This window comes from Salvia hispanica, chromosome 5, assembly GCF_023119035.1.
Source record: "Salvia hispanica cultivar TCC Black 2014 chromosome 5, UniMelb_Shisp_WGS_1.0, whole genome shotgun sequence".
NCBI lineage: Eukaryota > Viridiplantae > Streptophyta > Magnoliopsida > Lamiales > Lamiaceae > Salvia > Salvia hispanica.
In genome coordinates, this window is record NC_062969.1 from 26,762,313 (window position 1) to 26,781,149 (window position 18,837).

The 18,837-nt window shown below is 35.6% G+C and overlaps 1 protein-coding gene and 1 pseudogene across 1 annotated transcript; one reads left to right on the forward strand and one right to left on the reverse strand.

Annotated features, from left to right (window-relative positions):
* The window catches only part of LOC125190996, a 21,455-nt pseudogene extending 16,750 nt beyond the window's left edge, over window positions 1-4,705 (reverse strand).
* Window positions 4,706-8,248: 3,543 nt separating this feature from the next.
* LOC125187650 (cytochrome P450 711A1-like) lies at window positions 8,249-10,836 on the forward strand. Its single transcript, XM_048084278.1, has 5 exons — window positions 8,249-8,536; window positions 8,983-9,135; window positions 9,217-9,976; window positions 10,057-10,152; window positions 10,377-10,836. Exons 1-5 carry the CDS (start codon window positions 8,286-8,288, stop codon window positions 10,704-10,706), a joined length of 1,590 nt encoding a protein of 529 aa, XP_047940235.1. The 5' UTR covers window positions 8,249-8,285; the 3' UTR covers window positions 10,707-10,836.
* The last annotated feature ends 8,001 nt before the right edge of the window (window positions 10,837-18,837 follow it).

Here is an 18,837-nt window from a genome sequence, read left to right on the forward strand (position 1 = left end):
ATAAAACCTTATTTCAAGCTTCTCTTGAGGATGTTATCAAACGAGACTCACCTCGCGCACGATTCAACATAATAGCAATCCTAGCACCGCTAGATATTAATCACCACTACCCAATATACCAGGCTTATTGGGTTGCGAAAAACCCGCACCATTTGGTAAGTCAAAGTAGTGCATAATCAATACCGTATGCTCAATGCTAACGTACATTGATTGAGAAATAATTTACGAGACCTCGTCTTTCAGTAGATAGCATAAAGACTGTCTCGCTGTTAGATCCATTCAGTGCTATACCACACCAACGTCATCTTATTTCAGTAAGGCTTAGAAATAATCGGACTGACATTGCAACCTTTCACGATAGGTAGTCTAAGCCTATCTAGGTTGTGAAATAATTCTTTTTCTTTGTTTAGAACTGACCGTGTTACCTTAAAGTGGACGACGCCCACAACCGGTCTACTAAAACAAAGACTTAGACTTTGTTAAATTGCTTATACATTTAAATATGCAATAAACATCCATTAAATGTAAAATATAACAACATTATGACAAAAATAATCTGTTTATTCATTTGGAAAATAAAATGAGAGTTTTAACAGTATTCAATCACTCGAAAGGTGATTTCTAGTATACAAACTCTAACAGTGGAAAGCACAGACCTAGAAGAAAATACAGTAAAAATATGTGCGAAGAAGAAGCTCACTCCAAGGAAGCCAATTTAGTGATCATGTATGTTGAAGAATTATGCTTTTGAAGAACATGTTCATGGATGATCTATGCTTTTGTGGAAGTATTTTGTGAAACTATAATTTTGAGAAAGTACTTTGTGAAACTATGATTTTTTTGAAGTATTTTGTGAAACTATGATTTTTTGAATTCATTGATTTTTTGGAAGAAATCGTGGAAGAAGAATTTTGGCAGTTGCTCTTCTATATGAACATGTTTGTTTTTGGATTTCTTAGAAAAAAATACTCATAAGTAAATAAATGTTTCTTGATTGCATATGATTAAAAACTAGCCACTTTTTCACTTAATAGCATAGCTTGTTAGTTAAAAGTGATTGATTGAACACAATTATTAGTTAAAGTGATTAAGGAATTGTAGTTGAGGCAAAATATATGGAGAAGAATAAACCCACCTATTTGATAAAGTGATCAACAGGCGTAGATTTCTATCCCTGGTGGACCAAATAAACACATAGCTTCAGTTTGCATATATGTGGATGCATGCTTGTGGAAAGGTTATATGGAAACGAAGAAAAAAAACAGTTGGGCAAATCCTATTTAGAGGAACACGACACTGATGTTTTTTTTTTATTGAATTTAGGTAAAAGTTTGAAGGGGGTAATTTAGGCAATTGTAAATGTTTAGAGGGAAATAATATTTAAAAAGAACTTAAATAAGATAAAGCATCAGAAATCCCTTATTCCGAAGAATACGCATGCCTCGATCCCTAATTACGAAAGGTCAGCAAATTGAATCCCTAATTATGAAAGGTCAGCGAATTTAACACCTTATTCCGAAATTTCTCCGCTGGGAGAGCAACGCCGCTGCTGTTCTGATGCGCCGCCTCTACACTCCCCTCCGCCGTATGCTTGCTGTTCGGATAGCCCTGGATCGATATCCAGCAGCCCCGACTAAGCTCGAAACAACCTCGTCGGTATCCAGCAGCCCCCGAGCCATTCAAAACAACCCCGAAAGATAAGTTCTTTTACAAAGCTATGTTCTTTCGTTTTCAGTTTTCAATTACTCTGTGATGGGTGTTCAATTGTTGGAGTTTGATTGATTGATTAAATTACTTGTGCGGGAGTGGTGGATGATGATATGCTATGTATGAATTGCTGATTGAGACTTGAAATTGAGAGGGAGTATACCTTTCAACCGAACTTTGAATTTGGGGTGCAAATTGTAGGCCGAAAGGAGTAGTTCCTTGGACTTGGCAGAATCATTTCTATTAACAAATTGTTGCGTATGTTTGAAACTAGAATGGAATTGAGTAGCTTGAGCTATGAACTTGTGACAAGGAAATTTCCTTGGCTTGTATGAGATTGAAACAAAAGACATCAGTTTCTTCTACCTCTTTCCCTCTAGGCTTTCTCTCTCAATTTGCTAAAGGTTTACAGTTTGTGAGTGATGGGAATGAGTATACCGTGGATGTCATGAGGCAGAATCTGAGCAGGAGGTGGAGGAGCAGAATCAAGCAGGTGGTGGAGGAGCAGTAAGCAACGACAAATATGAAGTGATTTGGGCTCCAAGAATTTTTTTAGTTATTTGGGTTGTCCATCAATGGGCTCCAAAATGATGTAATTTTTCTTTTTAATATAGGCCCACAAGAAATAAATTCTTTTATTTCTATTATGCTTTATTTCCCGAATTTAAATTCATTACATAAAATTTACAATTAGTACTTTAGTGGCATGCTAAGTCCTAAACATAAATTACGACTCCTCTCGATCAATTGCAAACATCTAATACTCCTTTAATTTTTCAAAAAAGAATGAAGATTAAACAAAAAATAAAAATAACAATTCGGATACTCATTTAACGTCTTTTCAAGATCAACTAAAAAGGTAAGAAAGACTCGGGATGTTACAATTAAAAATAAAAGAGATTGTTATCATTTTATTCAATCAATCAATGAATTATTATTTCTCCTTAATGATAAACGCGTGTTTTTCAATCCTGATTTTGGATTCCATCCGCCGATCCTAATTGGAAGCCAGAGTATTCTATCAGCCGCCGAGTTATCTGCCAGACGGGAGCGACTCCCGCACACAGAAACTCCGCCATCGTCCACCGAGCCTATTGGCCGCTGGAAATTTATCTACACCACCGAGCGAAACTCGCCGCTGGTGCTTGTTAAGGGAAACACCCATAACAGCTGGTTCTTTCATCGTGATCTTAGCCTCCCACCATCGCGAACCGAAGCTATACCGCTGCCCGACGGAGAACATTCCGCGCACAGCAACTGCTTTGGTTGCCAATGACAACTCTACTTTTGCAACACCCGTCGGGAAGGATTCCCGCGCGCCGCATCGAAGTCAGACCACCATCATGCCATACGACTACGTCAACTATCGTCGTCGTCAATACGACCTCCCTCAGCCTGCGCAATCGTTTCGTCCCTACCAGTTGGTCCAACCACGGTGTACAACCAGCTGGAACCTTTCGGATAGCCACGATTCACAAGGTTTTCCAACTTATGATCAGCTGCCACACAATTACCGTGCAAAACATAACCATCGCACGCCGACGAGTCACCAGCCAACGCCGCCTCACCACATGGGATATGTCCAAACCCACCGCCCCACCTGTTGGGATCCTCCCGATAACCGACCACTATTGAGTTTCCGGCCCTACGATCCACCACAGTCACGGCAACCCTCTTGTTGGGAACCACCGCCTCGCCGTGCATCGCGAGGATATTCGGATTATGATCAGCGAACACTGTGTCCGCCTAGTCGTTGGGATCCGTCTAGTCCTCCGTTACCGTTGCTCGATGCCGATGCAAGGTTGATTCCTCCGGGAAATGACACGCCGTGTTTGAGCACTCATGGAGGTGTGGCAAAACTTTTCATTTTAGCGTTGAACTGTCACGACAACAATATGGCGGGGGTGTTCGTCATATCTTATACCCAACACGGGTCTTTATTGGTGATTTTGGGTGGAAATGATGAAGGGAGACGCACAACTATTCGGTGGGCATTTGATCGAGGAGGGGATACCACGCCAAAGCTTCTACTTTCAACTCTCTTCGTGGTTTTATGATTCCCACCTTGAGGACATGGTGGATTTCAACCGTGGGGGAGTTGATACGAACCTATCTCCCAATTATTTAGTTATATTTTGATTTACCATATCTTTTCTATATTTGTTTAGGTATTTCTTGTTCAATAAGTTACGGTAGTAGTATTAGAGTATAATAAAAAGGAGAGATTGTTATCATTTTATTCAATCAATTAATGAATTATTATTTCTCCCCAAAGATAAACGTGTGTTTTCCAATCCTAATTTTGGATTCCCTCCTCCAATCCTAATTGGACGCTGGAGTATTTTATCAGCCGCCGAGTTATCTGCCGACGGGAGCGACTCCCGCACACGAAAAACTCCGCCATTTTCCGCCGAGTCTATTGGCCGCCGAAAATTTATCTACACCGCCGAGCGAAACTCGTCGCTGGTGCTTGTTAAGGGAAACACCCTTAACACAAAAACAAATCAAACCTGCAAACAGAGGGGAAGGGCAGTTCATCACGATCTGAGTTTGAATCACACGAAATGGTCAAGGTATCTTTCTAGGTAGCATTTTTGGACATGAAGAGATCATAACTGCTATGATATCTCACCCTTTTGGTTGTATCCCGACTATAATACCTCTTCTTCTCATCGACATCCATCTCGTGGAAATGGCGCACGCCATCGATCATTCCATCGCAAACAGATTGAGGAATCCCCATGTTTCAGCAGCGCTTCTCACTTGCTAAACAATCTCCCTACGCCTGCCGCTCAGATCAATCACCGGAACTTAGAGGTGAACCTATTTGGGTTTCAGCTCCGCAGCCAGCTCCTCCGGTGGCCTCACGAAGATTTGTGGGAGTTGGAACAAACCCGAATCACAGAGGCCTTTGACGCTTTGTGTCGACAAAAGCTTTGAGCATTACTATGCGATCGTATTGTTGATAAACATATGATGAATCTATCCCTTGTGCCATTTGTTTGGGTATTTTAGAGTCGATCAAAAAGGCTAATTTTTGTGATCATATGTTAGTACTTAGTAGTAGTATGAACTGCATATTTATGAAGAAGTTTACATTGTTCACTACAAAAAACGCTAGATAGTGATGGAAATTAGTGACGGCGGCTGCTAGCTCAACAATACGTGATGAAAAAAGCGTCAGTCACCGGTAGTGACAGATTATTCCCTCACTAAAGCGAAGCAGTCATCTATGTTTTCTGTCATTTGGTGGATTAATAGCTTAGGTGACGAACAAATCCGTCACTAGTATTTTTTAGTGACAAGGTTTTAATGACATAGTAAGTTTGGCGGGTCCGTCATTAAAAAACTTGTCATTAAAAAATATTAGTGACAAATTTTCCGTCACTAAATCCATTAATCTCACCAAATGATAGAAAACATAGATGACTGCTTCTCTTTGGTGATGGAATAATCTGTCACTGTTAGTTAGTGAGTCAGTGACTGAAGCTTTTTTCGTCACTAATTATTGAGCTAGCAGCCGCCGTCACTAATTTCCGTCACTATCTAGCATTTTTTTGTAGTGGTTTATGTTCTCTCAGTCTTATCACACAAGATTGAAGGTGATTACGAATAGGGACATGTTATATGCAATAGTTCAACTTAGCACGTTTTTTATGCTTTTAGAAGTATATCACATGTTTAAGTTGAAATCGAATTGTTTGATTGGACAAATGGATTACAGGTAAGATTAGTTGAAAAATGCTTGTTCTTTTTATTGGAAAAAAAAAATCAAATTCTATCTTGCATATGGCTATTTAGAGAGGCACATGGTTCAGAAACCGCTAGTTCCAGTTCGCAATCGGCTGCTCACGATTCATGAAATTATTGAACCTGAACCGGCATGGATTGGTATTTGGCGGTTCTGGTTCATGGCCCGAAACCGCCGGTTCAGGCGGCGGTTCCAGACCGCTTCGGTGGTTTGTAAAATTTTTATTTTGTCATTCAAATATTTAATTGTCTACAAAATTTGCATAAATTAAATTCAAACAATAAGGATGACAATTATAATTTTATTGATACAAATTTCAACGAGGCAACAAGTTACAACTTATAAGTTATAAAGATTACAATATACACTAGGGCGTGTTCGGTGTTGACTAATTGGCCAGAAATGGGGTCAAATCAGTGCATTAATAACGGTTCGGTGTTCAACAACTGAACAAGCATGGCCCTCGAAAATGACCCCGGCCCGCACTGTGCTCTTTGACTTTTGTCTGAAATAATAACCAAACTCGAAAAACCGAATTTAGTTCAAAATCCAAACCGAACCGAACCAAAAAACTGAAAAACCAAAAATGAAACTTCAAAAACCAAACAAAACTGAAAAACCGAAAAAAATAGTATATATTAATATATACTCCCTCCGTCCCACTTAAAATGCAACATTTGAAAATCGGCATGGGATTTTATGTAATGTTGTTTTGTGAGTAAATGAAGAGAGAGTAAAGTAAGAGAGATGAAAAAGTAGAGATAGAGTTGTTTCCATTTTAGGAAACGTTTCATTTTTAATGGGACAACCAAAAAAGAAAAACGTTGCATTTTTAATGGGACAGAGGGAGTATAATTTAATTTATTTTATAAATACTAATAGAATATAAATATATATAATATAAAATTAATAGAATATATATAATACATATTATATAAAATATGATATAATATATTAAATTAATAGAATAAATATATATAATATTATATTTAAAATATAATTCGGTTTTTTGGTTATTTTTTTCGCCCGAACCAAAAAACTGAAATTTTTGTATTTTTAAAACCGAACTGAACCGAAAAAATCGAACCGAATTTCAAAATTTCGGATTGATTCGGTTCGGATATTCGGTTTTCGGTTTTTTTGCTCACCCTTAGTGACGTGGCTGGGCGGGGGATACAGTGGAATTGCCACCAATGGTGGTGGTTATACTTCATCTTGTTAGATTTGAGGTTGAGATTAGGGGATTTGTCAAGGCCGGAGTCGGATACGGAGAGGGGGGTGGTGTTGGTGGCGACGGCGGTGGTGGTGATGGAGGCGGAGGCGAGGTGGTGGCATAACTTGGCATAGGGGAGGAGGAACAAGGTGAGGGAGAACACGACAGAGCATAGCCAAATAGAATATGGAAGCTCCATGATTCTGATACATAAACTAATTGAGCAGTACATAGCGGAAAAATTGGAGCTTTCATAATTACACAGCGGCAGTGATTTGTGATTTGCAAAATTGAGGTTGAGATTAGTGCAAATCATGGTGTTAGGAATCGCAATGGTGTCATGCCTAGTATTTCACAGCCGTTTGTAGATGTGGAGGATAAAATGAATAGTAATGTAGTAGTGAATACGGACAGAGATAACTCTAATCAGGTGTAGTTGGAGGGGTAGTGGGGTAGTTTGTGGAATTAAGTAAGAGTGATGAGGATATTATCGTCTGACAGCACGCAATCTTGCATTTCATCTCTCCAAATAAGAAACAACAATAATGACTCAGAGGTGTGTGGGACCACCCATATTTATTTAAGTTAAGAGATAAATCTTGCATTTCCAAATAGGCGTAACCGAACGAGCCCAGGAGTGTTCACTTTCTTGGATATACCAAGAAATAGCCTCATTTCTTGGTTTGAGCCAACGTTCATTGTTCAAGATTAAATTCTGAAGAGCCCGAGCTTCATTCATGGCCCGCACTATTCCCTTGAGGGATATGTAGAAACCATTTCTTTGGATGGAGTAGGTTTTAATTTCTGCATCGAAAGTTGGAGCAAAAAATGGAAATGAAATACCACCTTAGCCCCTCCCAATTTCAGTTTCACTCCAAATCAATTTGAGAATTTATGGAGGCATTTTGGGTAATTCATGAATTTACTGAGCATTATTTATTGCTGGAAAAAGTCAAATGTACTCTAGCCATACTCAAAACACGGAAACTGAACAAAGGGATGTAATTTTCTTTTCTTGGGGACCCATGCCTACCCTCAATCAGATTTATATCTAAAACTTCCACAACAAAGAAAGTGAACACTGTGTTGGACTTGAGCCTGAGTTGGAAAAGAGTGTATTGAATGATTCTCTTTTATATCTATTTACTGTCGAGGTTCTCCTAAATTTAAGCCATCTTGGAGCATTACTTTTCTCGGGCCGATGCATTGTTTTTCCGGTTTGGAACTTCATGAGATTCAACGGCAGATCATATTCATCTCCGGTCTTAACCAATCAAGTCTAAATATAATTAGTAGAACCTCGACAGCAAATCCAAAATAATACTTTAAAATAGTGAATTAAGTGAAGTCGAATATATTCATCCGGATTCCTTATCAAATAAGTCCAAAACTGATTATAATTTGCATATAATAAATTGTATAACCCCCAGGTTGTAATTAACACATAAGTACATTATTAAATTGATGTAATTTCTGGCATCTTAGTTTGTCATTATCCAAGCCATTAAAATAATCACACTTGCATTGTGCTCTTTAAATTATTGATTGCAGCATAATAGCACCAGTGGAAAATTAAACAACTCTCTCTCTGAGTATCTCTCTCTCTCTGAGAAGATGGAAGTTCTGGGAGCAATTTTAGGGCATTTGAGTGATATATTTGTTAAGGCACCTTTATTATCATCAACAATATTCACAATATTAGGAGTGTTGGGAGGTTTTTTATGGTATTTTTACGAACCATATTGGAGTGTAAGAAAAATTCCAGGGCCTCCAACGATGCCTTTAGTTGGACACATTCCTTTGATGGCTAAACATGGCCCTGATGTCTTCTCTGTTCTTGCCAACCGCTATGGTCCTATTTTCAGGTTCCTTTTTTTCTTTACTCAATTAATATTTTGATCAATTATTCATATTAGAATAGGAAAAAATATTTGTTGATGTTTGTTTAGGGGGAAGAGGAGAGTTTCCCATTTAATCATAATAGTAAGACAATTTACTCCTATAGTCTAGTATTTATTTATTACCATTAAAACAAAAGCAAAAAAGAGTATGTTGTGATTGGTGATCAAACGACAGGAGTACTGATTGGTCCAAACTAATCAAATGGTATGCTAAATCATAAAATTAAATCTTTAACTCTATAAATATGATTTTAGAGTTATATTTTCATATTTAAAAAAATCTTCAATTATTTTGACTCATTCTCAAATTATTTATCTCTCATTATTCATTTTTATTTTAGCTATGTACTAGTACTATATACGTTTGATTCCCAGTATTAAAATCCTAGTGACCAACTTTATATGTGTAGGTTTCATATGGGCAGACAGCCTCTAGTAATAGTGGCATCTGCAGAGCTTTGCAGGGAAGTTGGTATAACCAAATTCAAAAGTTTCTCCCATAGAAGCATTCCCTCTCCTTTAGCTGCATCACCTGTTCATCTCAAAGGCTTATTCATGACTAGGTACACTACCTCTACTATTGGACACATTAATTCATGTCTGTCTCATTCTGAACGACACATTTCCTGTCTCATTCTATTCAGGGAACCAAGATGGTCGATGATGCGAAACACAGTGCTATCATTCTTCCAGCCATCGCGGCTTGCTGCAATGATCCCCACAATGCAGGATACCATCCAAACAGCCACTCAAAATCTCGACTCCAAATCATTCACATTTTCCGATTTAACCCTCAACATCACCACCGATGTAATCGGAAAAACCTCATTCGGAATGGATTTCGGCCTCTCCAAACCAAAATCAACTGAAAGAAACAACAACAACAACAACAACGAGGCAGAAGAATTCATCAAGGAACACATCTACGCCACAACGCAGCTGAAGATGGACCTAACCGGCTCCGTCTCCAACATACTCGGCCTCCTCCTCCCCTTCCTCCAAAACCCATGCCGCGAGATTCTCAAGAGAATCCCGGGCACCATGGACTGGAAGCTGGAGCGGACAAACCAGAGCATCACCACTCGGCTGGACCACATCGTCGACAAGTATAAAAAAGAGAAAAACCGAGGCGCCAGAGACATCATCTCGCTCTTGCTCAACGCGGCCGAGTCAGAGAAGGCCGTGAGGAATGTGCTCACGCCCGACTATATTACCGCCCTCACGTACGAGCAGTTGCTGGCTGGCTCCACAACTACCTCGTTTACCATCTCTGCGGTGGTTCACCTTGTTGCAGCCCATCCACACGTTGAGAAGAAGCTGGTTGATGAAATAGATGCATTCGGCCCTCGTGATCGCCTTCCTAATGCCGATCATCTGCAAAATCAATTCCCATTTCTTGACCAGGCAATTCACAATCTATATATATAACCAGTTAACTAATTTTATGATTTTTGATTCTCACCTCATCACGATTCTGAGTACAGGTGATTAAGGAAGCTATGAGAATGTACTTCGTCTCTCCTTTAGTTGCAAGAGAAGCACTTGAAGATGTTAGAGTTGGAGGCTATCATATTCCAAAGGTACATTACATCTTATTTTAAAAAATAAAACAAGTATATGTCCCCTAATTATACATTATTTAATTGAATAATTAATTAGTAATAAAACAGTACTATAATTGTGAATTTGAACTTGTCAAGAAAATCTCAAAACATAAGTAGTAGTAGTACTACTATATAAAATACTTATACACAAATCTCTTAACTTGTGATAACTTGTGTTATTATATGTGAACATTGAACAGGGTACATGGGTGTGGATGGGGACCGGAGTTGTGGCTAAAGATCCGATAAACTTTCCAGATCCGGACGAGTTTAGACCGGAAAGGTTTGATCCAGAGGGGGAAGAGGAGAAGAAAAGGCATCCTTACTCGTTGGTTCCGTTCGGAATAGGGCCTCGAGCGTGCATAGGCAAGAAATTTGCGTTGCAAGAAATCAAACTCGCCCTTATTCATCTTTATAGACATTACGTATTCCGTCATTCCCCACAGATGGAGAGTCCCTTGGAATTTCAGTTTGGGATAGTCCTCAACTTCAAAAATGGTGTCAAGGTTTTAGCCACCAAACGCACTTGAAACTTCGAATAATTCATGTATATGGCAGAGTGTACTGTTTTGAATCATCATCAGATATTCAGCATTACTTCCAAACAAGCCTTTTCATATTATTAAAGTCCATGCATATAATATTTTACTATTTCATATATTTGTTTATTTCATCCATGAATGTATTTAATGCATAGAAGCAAAAACCAAATACTTTATGTATATATATATTATATGTAAAGAATTAAGAACTTTAAAGACTTCAAATTTCAGAAAGTAAAGAATCAAAATTAAAACAAAATAAAATTATACCGCAATTAAATTGAATTGTGAACTTAAATCATTTTTTAAAATATAAGAATTAAGTAATGAAATGTTGTAGGAGAATGTTGGTATTAATATATCATATGTATCGAATTTTAAAGTTGATACATGATATACTCCCTCAAACTTCTAAACGTAGAAACTCTTTATTTTTTATCTGTTTCTTAAAAATAGAAAATTTCTTTTTAAGAAAATTTCTTTCTCTTTGATAGGCTAGTTTTCGTTATTCGGAGTTGATCACTATTTGAATCATATGTTAAATATTTGCATGAAAAGATGCTTTTGGTAAGGAAAGAAGCATTAGGATTGAAGGATGCTTAAAGAAGATATGAAAAGGAAAACATGCAGGAAAGAGGACAAAATGAGAAGAAATGGAAAAAATTGGAGGAAGAAGGCAAAGAAAACCACCCGTTGAACTTCCCAGTTCGAACTTGTCGGGAAAAAGATTAAAGCCATTTATTTCCACGCACTTATTAAGGATATCTCCCACTTGCTACACATGCCCATTTCTGCCCTTAAGGAGTAAATAAAAGGGAAAATATCTTTTATTAGATATATGTATTGAAAATACTTTAACTTTCCAAGAACCACTTATCACTTTAGCTTTAGTTTAGTTTAGTTAATTCTCTCTCTTGAAAAACTTTTCTCTCTTCCTTAAGAAGAGATATTTCAAACTCAGGCTGCCAAGATCTTTTGTTCATCATGGGTTGAAGTAGTAGTAATTTAGTAGTACTCCCTCCGTCCCAAAAAATTTGAGTCGTATTCATTTTTAGTCCGTCTCAATAAAGTTGAGTCATTTCCTTTTCTAACAAAAGACAAAACATCTAATCACTCTTTTTTTATTCCATCATTTACTTTACTCTCTCTTATCTTTCCTACTTTTTTCATCTATCCTATTTATTTAATATAAATTCTTAACCTCCGTGCCCAAAAGTTTTGTCTCAATTTTTATGGGACGGAAGTAGTAGTATTTTTTTCTCTAGTTGCTTATTCTTAACTTAAGTTTTTTTGCACCATTTTCTTAGTTATTGTTGTTGGTCTTGTTTTAAAAGCTTGTTTCAAGTAGTTCTTTCTCTAAGTGTTTGTGTATTTAATGTGTTTTAAATTTTAGCTCTTGTTTATTTTCAGTTTCTAGCTTGTTGTTTCGTTCTAATGTTTGTTATGTTCTTGTTTAGTTAAAACTTCTTTAAAGCTTTTAAAATCAGTTTCTCCTACATTTTCTTAGTTAGTTTATAGTTAAAGAATTGGAGAAAGATTTGGAAAAGTTTCGAAAAAATCAGCCATGGTGTTGTGTCACGACCGCACTTTGCTAAGGATAGCAAACTCGATTTATCGTGACTAGGGGAGGATTAAAGAAGTAGGGAAAAAAGGGGGATCTCAACAAAACTGGAATGAACGAAGTTAAATTGGGATAACTTGGAAAATATATCAGAGTGTGTGATACAAAAGAACATAAGCTCAACTTTTACATTGCAGCGGAAGGGTACAGAGAGAATGACATCGTGTATGGAGACACGATTCATCCGATCATTATACTACCGAAACACATTCGCCATCTCTGCTCAACACCTCCCTTCGTCATCACCGCTTAACTTGCATATTTAGAAATATATACAAGGCTGAGTATGAAAGTACTCAGTGAACACGTGCCGAAAGATACACATATACATTTGAAAATATTGTCAAGTCATTATCACAGTAATACTCGGGGTTTTATTGAAAAGATCTGAGCTTACTAAAAATATTCACATTGGGCTGCAACCCATTTTTCCTGTACTTAGCCATATCTGAACATCTTGTGTCGTAGAGATGGTGTTCTCCTACGGTCACCTTCTCTGTCCATCATGTCAGAGGTTTCTCGTGCCGGGAAGGTGGCCACCTTCCACGGTCACCTTCTTTGCCCGTCATGTAGGTTTCTCGTGTACATTAGTCCTAAGAGGGACACTACCTTTCATAGGACCCGAATTCGATTCATATATCATCATTTAGACATTATTGGTTCTGATTGATTTAACATATCCAAATATTGTTATTATGAACTGTATTGCTACATATGAGTTCTAGCATTCTAGGTAATTTGATGGTCTTTTTTCTATGAGAAAATAAAACGAAAATGGACACGAGTAAGCTACATAAATCTTAGTAGCATCGGATTATAGACATAATATTCAATATTATGCAAATTCTAGTTTAACTAATTATAAACTTAAATAATATTTAAGTTCATTTACCAACTTTACATTAATACAATTTTCATATTCTTTAAAACTAGAAATTCTTTAAAACTAGAAGTATATGAACTAGTTAATAAATTTAAAAAATTCTATAGATTCATCAAATATTGAGGTTTGAATACATAATACTAGATAGAGATAAATTTCATAATCATGTTTTTTACACATTGGATAAAAAATATAATAAAAAATTAGATGTAATTTCGATTGAATGTTGCATTTATGATTTGGTTGAAAACTTGTGTGGATATTAGACTATTAGTGTTTGAGTCCATTCGGGGATATCCAATAAATAGAGAAATATATTACTATTAGTGGTTAATTATCTAATTACTTTAAAAAAAATAATTATATAAGGTGTGCCTCGAATGGGCTTGGGCTTGGGCTGGTCCTGGTCCTGGGCCGCGCCTGTGTTTACAAAATGCCTGAATTGGAGCCCACCTCAACCAATGAGCCTAGTTTAGGCCCGCTTCGTTTCACTGATGGGCTTGGGCCTTGGCTGAGCTGGGGCGGTCAGTCCGACCCAGTTGACAACTCTAGGTGGATGAAGGGAGTAGTATATACTCCCTCCGTCCCATAAAAATAGGTGCAATGGGTATGACAAGGAAATTAAGATAAAATTAGTAAAGTAAAAGAGAAAAAAGAGAATCTATCAATATATAACATGTCACTTGTGGAGAAATTAACAAAAATGCCCTAGATGTAGTTTGAGTGGGAAACAAGAGTCCATTAGTTACAAGAAAACTATTCAGCATCTTGAAAAATGAATTGAAAAACCTGGCGGTCACAGAACAACTCTCTCTCTTCATGCTCTGTGTATGATTTTCCCAAAAATTGAATTGAAAAACCTTACAAGAAAAGTTTTGTACTACCATTATTCATGAAAATGAACACTTAAAATCAAACCTTCTCTCCTCTCCCTCAAAAATTATCCGCCGTCAGTCTCCGGGTTACCGCCGCTGCAGTTCATCTGCCTCGAGATCTCGCCTCCTCCGCTCTCCTTACTTTCTCCGTCCAGAGGCTGCATGCTGGCAGATCGTGTGGCGGCTTTAGATGTTGATACTCACCAATCACTAACTCAGGAATCTTTTTGTTGAAGAACTTAGTTGTATTCATATCTCATTTGTTTATGAATAGAGCTTGATATCATGAATAATACCACTTTGCTATGGCTACTTCATAGCTTTCAACCTGATATATTGCAAGGATGCTCATTGGTTGTGCCATTAGATCTATAGTTAACACAAGTTTAATTCACAGTTTAATTTTCTGTATCTGACTCATTACATCTCTGGATATATTAGATAATGAATCTTGATATTTGATCTTCAATGTTATTTGATCATTCATTAAAAAAATATTCCACGAAAAGCTTTCACTTACATGAGATTCCGACATGTTTATTACTCCCATAAACAAGGTTTTCTTTTGTCAATTATTTTGAAGCTTCTAGAGATGGTGAAGAAGATGCTGAAGGTGTGAGGGGCAACGACGGAGCACGTAGTGGCAGTGCTGTGGAGTCTGTGTTTTCTGTACAGGACAAGAGAGAAAATAAGGAGCTCCCTGTATTAGAAATGGGCCACTCACCCCTTAAAAGGCCTCATAAGGGGTAGGGTTATCCACACTTATATAGATTAGATTGGATCATCACCAAGTCGATGTGGGACAGAATTGAGAGAATTTGAGAGAATTTAACACGCCCCCTCACGTGTGTTGTCGATGCTATGACAGTGGAGATGCATGCTGGTCTAGCTTCGGAAGGCGGCAGTAAGCTAAGATTCTCATAAGTTACGACTTACGCTGACAATCTTCCCACAAGGTATGCATTTTATATATGATTGTGCGCAAATGTGTTTTGTGTTTCGTGATTGTATTTGATATGCTTTTGTAGCTATACTATTTGACTTTATCAATATTTGGTGTTTTTAGCAATCATCATTGCTCAAATCTGGTGCATTTGATAATAATTCTTGATTTCAGACACAATAATCTGGTTTTCATTTCAGATTGGAGGTATGAGGAGTAGGGCAATAGTATCATTGATTTGTACGGTGGGGTTTGTGCAGCTTTTGGGGTTTTCAATTACATAGTAAAACTTATTTGTTGTTAACTTTTACTTTTACTTTTATTTTTTACTCACTGGCATTATGATTTCTTTGTTATCTTGACACTTGACATATGTTTATGCGGGAGCTATGATTTTTTTTAATTTTTTTTTAAGATGCCTTTAATATCTCACTTTTTGTTTTGTTATGGACAATTAATATTTTTCTTAATGTTAAGTTTTTCAAAATATATGAACTTCATTTACTTTTGTACTCCATGATTTTTAGTTTTTATGCTTCTTTTCTCAATTCTGCTAATGTTGTAATCTTTATTCTTCTTTTTTGTTACCTCGTATCTGTTTGTTGTCAGCAGGTACAATAATTTATTTATTTTTCTCTATTTTGCGTCTTCCTAATAAATTTTGCATAGAAAAGTTTAGAAACTTTTACAGTGAGAAATCTTTGTGTCTTCTCGGGGAAATGAGATAAAATTTTTGAGTTGTGATATATGTCATAAAAGATGCGGTCACATCAAGATTGAGTTGGCATATTACATATCAGAGGCGGTCGTATCAATTTTTAAATTTATCAAATAAAAAACTGATTTTAATATCGAAATATGATGAACAATTTTGCATATAAATAAGTAAATAAGATAAAAGCTATTATCCATCATGTAAAATGGTTTACTAGAGAAGTTTTAAGAGTCTATAAATATGAAACTGAGGAATTTCTAATAACATAATTTCACAATCTAATTCAGTTTCTCTCTCAATTTTACATGTTTAGTAAACATGTTCTTATTCACAGCATTCATCGCCTTTCAATTTTCATCAGTTTAGTCACAAAATTTCTATCTGAATAGTCGTTTAACAATTACTCTCATAAACTCTACTGCTCCTATCTTAGAATGACATTTTACCTTTTGCAGAAAGGAAGGTGAAAGGAATAAGTTGAGAAGAGAGGAATCCATCAACGCATAATACAGAATGCAAGCAGTACGTCATAAATTAATTATTAAATTGCAAAAAAATAGAAGTGGGCCAAAAGAGATAAAAACAGAGGAAGAAGAGAAGATATACATGTAAGATATTTGCTTAAACCAAATCATATCACATTAAGAAGTGGATGTACTCATTTTATAGCTATTGATATAAATGTTGGTGAGCCTCAACTCATGAACATATCAATGAAGGCATTTTAGAACCTTATAGTATGCACTAAGACCTTATCTATAATTGTCTTCCGGAATGATAAAGAATAACATCAATGAAGAAGAGAGAAGAAAGGAATGCAATAACCGAAGACCCAACAGCAGCACAACCATTGCTGTGTAGCAGTACTCCATGTAATCAAACAGACATAAACAATAAAAACACTAAGGAAAAAAAATGGCAAAAGTGGCAAGGAATAGAAAAAACTCATACAACATTTAAAAAAAAAACAGTAGTACTATTAAATTATGATATCTTGTTTGACAAAATTGACAAATGTCGGTATTGCCGTGTTGGTGTAAAATAAAAGCTCTCAAAAGGCGATGTAAAAGAACAAAAAATGGTTCATAAAAAAAAGTCTCCAATTTGGTTTTTTTGGGGAATATTGATAAAATCAAAACAACGAGATGTAGTGTTTTAGCCCACACTACAATCTTGTGCATTTTCGACCGATGAAATGGTAATATGAGGACAACTTGGAAAGTAAACGATGAAGAATGTCTATTGTTAAAAAAATTTCAATTTCAGATAAATATTTGGTGACCAAGTAGAGAGCATGCGGTGGTTTTGTCTGCTGCTTGGGCGGAAGAATAAGCGGGTGGGGAATTCTCTGAACTTGAGCAAATATTTGGGCTTATAAATTGTTTGGATTATGTTATAGTAGTAGTATAGAGTTATTCCAATGAAGAGGAAAAATATATAGCAGGTACTTCATATATTTAAGTGGAATCTTTTTTTGAAATTTTTCTCTATGGAAGATAAAAGTAATGACAGCATAAAATCTGTAACTTTTTTTTATCGAATTTAAGTTTTATTATTTCTACTTCAAATTAAATTTTATACATTTTCAATAGTCGAGCCTAGAAAAAATGCATAATTAATTATACACTAATAAGATTAAGTTATTATGTGCAATTTAAATCTGGCACACAATAATTTAATAAAGAAATCTCCTAAAATTAGTATGTATAGTTATAATTGAGTTGATTTGGATTTATTCTACTTGGATAGTGTTATATACTCTATCACTTTGGATCTCCGTTTCAATAAATATAAAACATTTGCTTTTGGCACAAGATTTTCTATAGTGTTGTTTTGTAAGTAAATGAGAGAGAGTGTAAAAGAATATAAAGTAAGAGGGAGAAAAGTAGAGATAAAATTATTTTTATTTTAGGAAATGTTTGTTTTTAATGGGACAATCTAAAAAGAAAAATATTTCTATTTTAATGGATAGAGGGAGTATTTCTTTTTTGATGCTTCTCAGAATATTATATTTATGAATAGTATCATGTATTGAATTTAGTATGGGTAAAAGCAAATTTATTAATTGTGAAAAAACTTTTACTTGGGCATCCATCTGCTCATGTCGGCTTAATCTAATATTTGACATATGAAAGTTATGACAATATAAGTTTAATATTATTAATTTATATTTTAAAAATAAATATATTGAGATGAACATATGATAATATGGTGTCATGTAGGGCATTAATTAAAAATATATATTCCCTCCGTCTCGCTTTAGGAGTTTCGGTTGAGTCGGGCACATGTTTTAAAAAAATGTATGAGTGTATAATAAATATATATTGTGGTGGATGTTGAGATCCATTTTTAATTGAGTGTAATAAATAAATATTGTTATGGATGTTGGGACCCACTTTTAACATTTTTTATTTACTTTGTAGGCATTTTTTATTAGTTTATCCCAACCGGGATTCCAGGGGGAATATCATATATACCGAAGAAATGTAATATTATTTAATTGTGTTATATATATTTTTCTAAGTATATCATGGTTCAATGAAATACGATTATTTAAAATTATTTATTTTGGTGACAAGATTTTGATATTCACCGTATGACATGTAAAATTGTTAAACTATTTATTTATTCAAAGTATATGTTTTTTTATCTCTTTGATCCTTAGTCACATCTTTTATGTGTATATTATTATACTTAACTCATACTCTTTAGTCACATTTTTTTTTCATTTATTTTATTTAATTTTATTCCACTCATATCAGAAATTAAAACTATATAAAATCGTTTGCCGAATATGAAATGTTTCTTTTAGAGTAGGATGAGAGAAGTACATTTCCTCTTTTGTTATTGTTCATAATATTTTTAAGAGGAAACTTTTTTTTAGTCCACGAACTTTGCCAAAGTATCATTTTAGGTCCGTGAACTTTGAAAATATCATTTGAGGTCCATCAACTATGGGATAATATCATTTGAAGTACTTTTTTACTATTTCCAAGTTTTTCTGGACGAAAATACCCTCAATACCTTAAAGGGTATATATTTTTAATAAACTTATCATATACTCATATTTTTTATAAATATC